Consider the following 3600-nt stretch of genomic DNA (forward strand, 5'->3'; position numbering starts at 1 on the left):
CCTGCTTACGTTACGCACATCGTAACGTAAGCCCGTAAAAAAACGTTACGCTGCCCATCTATACTTTACGCAGCGGCAACCTTCATCTATCATAGCAGTTCCTGGAATGCAAATGGGCAAACGATGTTCATCCGCAGGATGACATCCGGATGAACTCCGTAAGGCAATACGACACGTTTGCGCGTTTGTAAAGTGAGTGTTGCTGCTTCGCTCTCTTTCTCGCTTCGATTCTCTGCACCTTAGACGTGCAATCCACAAAGGTGCAAGGATGACGATCTGATGGCCACAGATGAAGTATGTGACGAGTTAAGTTGATAAGATTCATCATAAGTTTCGGGCGGGACGATGCGATCGAGCCTGTGTTTGCAACTGTTGCCGCCATCATGGCGGCGCCAAGAACTGAACTCATCGCCATTGAGCTCTCGAGAAAAGGCTAACTTGAGTAGTGGAGTAATTGGATCTATCTAATAATAGGGATGGCCATAGCTCGGCCCGAGCAAAAGCACGCCTGCCCATCATCGTTGCACGCAAGTATACTGCCCCAGAGTGAAGTCAGAATCAGTTTGACGATATGATCAACCAGATTTGAATCGTCATATGGACGGACGTAGGTTTAACATACTCTAACAAGACTTACCATACCACCTATACTGGTTATGATAACCGAAAGTCAGCATACTGGGATCACTGATGGTCGAGACTTTAATCCCAGAAGAGTATGGATAGGGATTCATGCCTTGACTAGAGTGGTGAATTTGCCCAGCACCTTAGTTTGAATGATATGACTGGAAGCAAAGTAGATGAACTCTTGCAGATCAGGCTCCTGGAGTTGAAACCTCGGACAGTTCAATCTGACACTCACTAGGAATTGCCGGTATATGCCCAAGGAGCCGCCATCAATATTGAATATATCGAATCCTGTCTTCTTCACCTTCAAGTCTTCCGAATATCTCCAATCCTCCTGCCCACATTTGTAGCCCAGGATGAGAGGAAGGTCCACGTCATCCGGTTCGCCGAAGGTTGCTTCAACAGTAATATCGTCAAGAACCTTAGAATAGACCCCCTTGGGTGGGGGAGGTCTCGCTGCGGACTGAATAGTCAATAGAGCGATGATGACATTAACGAGGAGCATCTGGATCGTAATAGCCATCAGAGTGTATACTGAAGAGAGACGTAATATAAGAACTTGGTAACCGAGTCGATGATGGACTTCAGAGAGGACACCATATGCTGCTGTCCGGTGCATGCTGCCCTGCCCTTACGCCAACACACGACCCGACCTTAGCTGAAGAGATGCAACCCAAACGTATACAGATCTTGAACCAAGAGGGTTACGGGCTTGGGGGTCCGTGACGCTCAATGGTGAAGAGCAATAGCCCGGGATGTGTCTTTTGCCTATATTCACGTACGCAAGCGCGATGAGACTCCTCGGAGGACTCCTCTGAGAGGAGTCTATCGGCACGCGATGCGTGAAGATATACTTTGGATCCACCACTTTTCGTGCACATGGTGCGAGTATTTTACATGATATTGGGAGCTGTGTCCGGTGCGACTCATGGAGTGTTCACAGCTCACCTCATACCACGAGTATCGCATCGTTTATATTCCGATGAACGCTTTTTAAAGGTGTACAACGTGAGTGATCTCGCCACGCGAGGCACATGCGTGTATTTCTCGTTTCACGTGACGTTAACCCGGATAGGACTACTTGTCTAGCCCTAGATTGTATGCTCTAGCCTAGACTCTAGGTTCCCTGTGAGCCTGACAGAGTCCGCCAGGTGGACTATGGGCCTCCAGAGCTGCTGGGCTGGAAGAATTGCTTCATTGACCCGCCCATTCCTTCCCGGATAGAGGGGTGAGCCTTCGTGGTGCTTCGCCTCCATGGCGTTAACACCCTCAGTCTACGGAGCCCGTTTGCTTGCGTCGACTGTTTAATGCGCGAGTTAGCGAGATCGTTATCAGAGCTTAAATGCAGTATCACGACACTTTACATGAAACGAATGAAACTCCATTCTTCCATGCTCGCTCCCTGAAAGTGTCACTTTACATCGAGGAATATCTCCTTCACGTAGGCTATGTTCCCAGAATTCTGCCCGCCACGATAGACTAAATGGCCTGGATGTTACTACGGTCCTCCGGGAAGCGGTTATCAAGGAATGCCCAACCTACGGCCGCAACTCGACGAGGAGGAGTATCGAGTTCTTTTCAGCACCACGGAGTTCCGACACTCCACCGAGAATGTACGCTCGAATTTGACATCGAAACCGACATCAATCGCGTTGACACGGCGATGGTGCAACCCAACCTTGAAGAATCCCCAACAGCCAACATTAGTAACAGCTCTCCTCGCAAAGCCCATATATGACCCATCGCTTCTGGCGAGTTGATTAAATCAGCGCACCAGATCTACAATCATGCGTGATAATTGTCCTGTATATAATATACACTGTATATTATACAGTATATTGACCCATCATACCATTGATACAGTAAGTCTTACTGAGTAAGATTCAGGTGTTCTACTGATGTATGTCGAATCAATCATCCTTAGCTCATCTACCCTGCGTTGTAGTGGATACGTAAAAGATAGGCAAATCCCCTTTGACATCTGTGGCCACTACGGTAACAATAGTGGTATGAAAACCAATGGCGGACAATGTGATTCGGCGAATAGTTACCCTCGTCCTCACGAGTCACAGTGCGAGCTCTGGGAACGAATGAGTCGCACAGTGTCTCTTGAGCTCCGTTTACTCTACCAGAAACAATCCGGATTTCCAATAAAACACAACAGAATATTAATGATTGGACCACTCACCTAGATGTGATTACACGATTACTCAGAAAATAAAATTCGACCAACCTAGTTGATGCTAAGGAATACCTAAACTAGGCTAACAATAGTAGGGTTCACCTTCGCAGTCACTATCAGTGGGGGCAAAGCAAAGAGAACCATCATCCTTCTCGATGATACCGAAACAAACCGCCGGATTCTGCCAAGTCTTGCAATACGATCCCCACTTGGAATCGCGGCACTGAGACATATCATTGCAGACGTCCTGACAGGTGGGTGTGGGTTCGGGACAAGCCACCGGCTCCAACGTGTAGTCATCACAGGTGTCCTGTTCGGTCGGCTGGAAGCAGTAACCATCATCCTTATGGTAGAGACCGAAGCAGACACCGTTGCCCTTGCAGTAGGAGCCATACTTGGAGTCAGCACAGGGAGAATAACCATCACAAATATCCTGACAATACTCGGCGACGGCCACGGACAGAGCAGCGATGGTGAAAACGACCTTCATGGGGAAGAAGAAGATTAATGTCAACTAACATAAAGGTTTTGTTCTGCTCAGACTAGAGATGATTATGTATGATAAGTATCATAACAGAGCCAAGACAAATCTGCAGCTCTACTGAATCACCTAGATTGAGCTACCTTCTTGGAACACCCTATGCTGGTAGAGTTTCCCGAGAGATTCTCTAAAGCGAAGCTTCAAGTAGACCATCGCACTCATGTTAAGCGGAGATCGAAAGCTAGTGAGCCATACGCAAGGAGCCACGCTCAGCTCAGCTGAATTGCACAGTCAACCGTGGACCATTCAG

The 3600-nt window shown here is 47.9% G+C and overlaps 2 protein-coding genes across 2 annotated transcripts; both read right to left on the reverse strand.

The window, feature by feature from the left end:
* Positions 1-730: 730 nt before the first annotated feature.
* Positions 731-1150, reverse strand: Pmar_PMAR022684 (hypothetical protein; the record flags this gene model as incomplete). The annotated part of the gene is made up of 1 exon (XM_002776606.1): positions 731-1150. One exon carries the CDS (start codon positions 1148-1150, stop codon positions 731-733), a length of 420 nt encoding a protein of 139 aa, XP_002776652.1.
* Positions 1151-2891: 1741 nt separating this feature from the next.
* Pmar_PMAR022685 (hypothetical protein) lies at positions 2892-3299 on the reverse strand (the record flags this gene model as incomplete). Its single annotated transcript, XM_002776607.1, has 1 exon — positions 2892-3299. One exon carries the CDS (start codon positions 3297-3299, stop codon positions 2892-2894), a length of 408 nt encoding a protein of 135 aa, XP_002776653.1.
* Between the last annotated feature and the right edge of the window lie 301 nt (positions 3300-3600).

Source organism: Perkinsus marinus (genome assembly GCF_000006405.1).
Source record: "Perkinsus marinus ATCC 50983 genomic scaffold scf_1104296953152, whole genome shotgun sequence".
Lineage (NCBI taxonomy): Eukaryota > Perkinsozoa > Perkinsida > Perkinsidae > Perkinsus > Perkinsus marinus.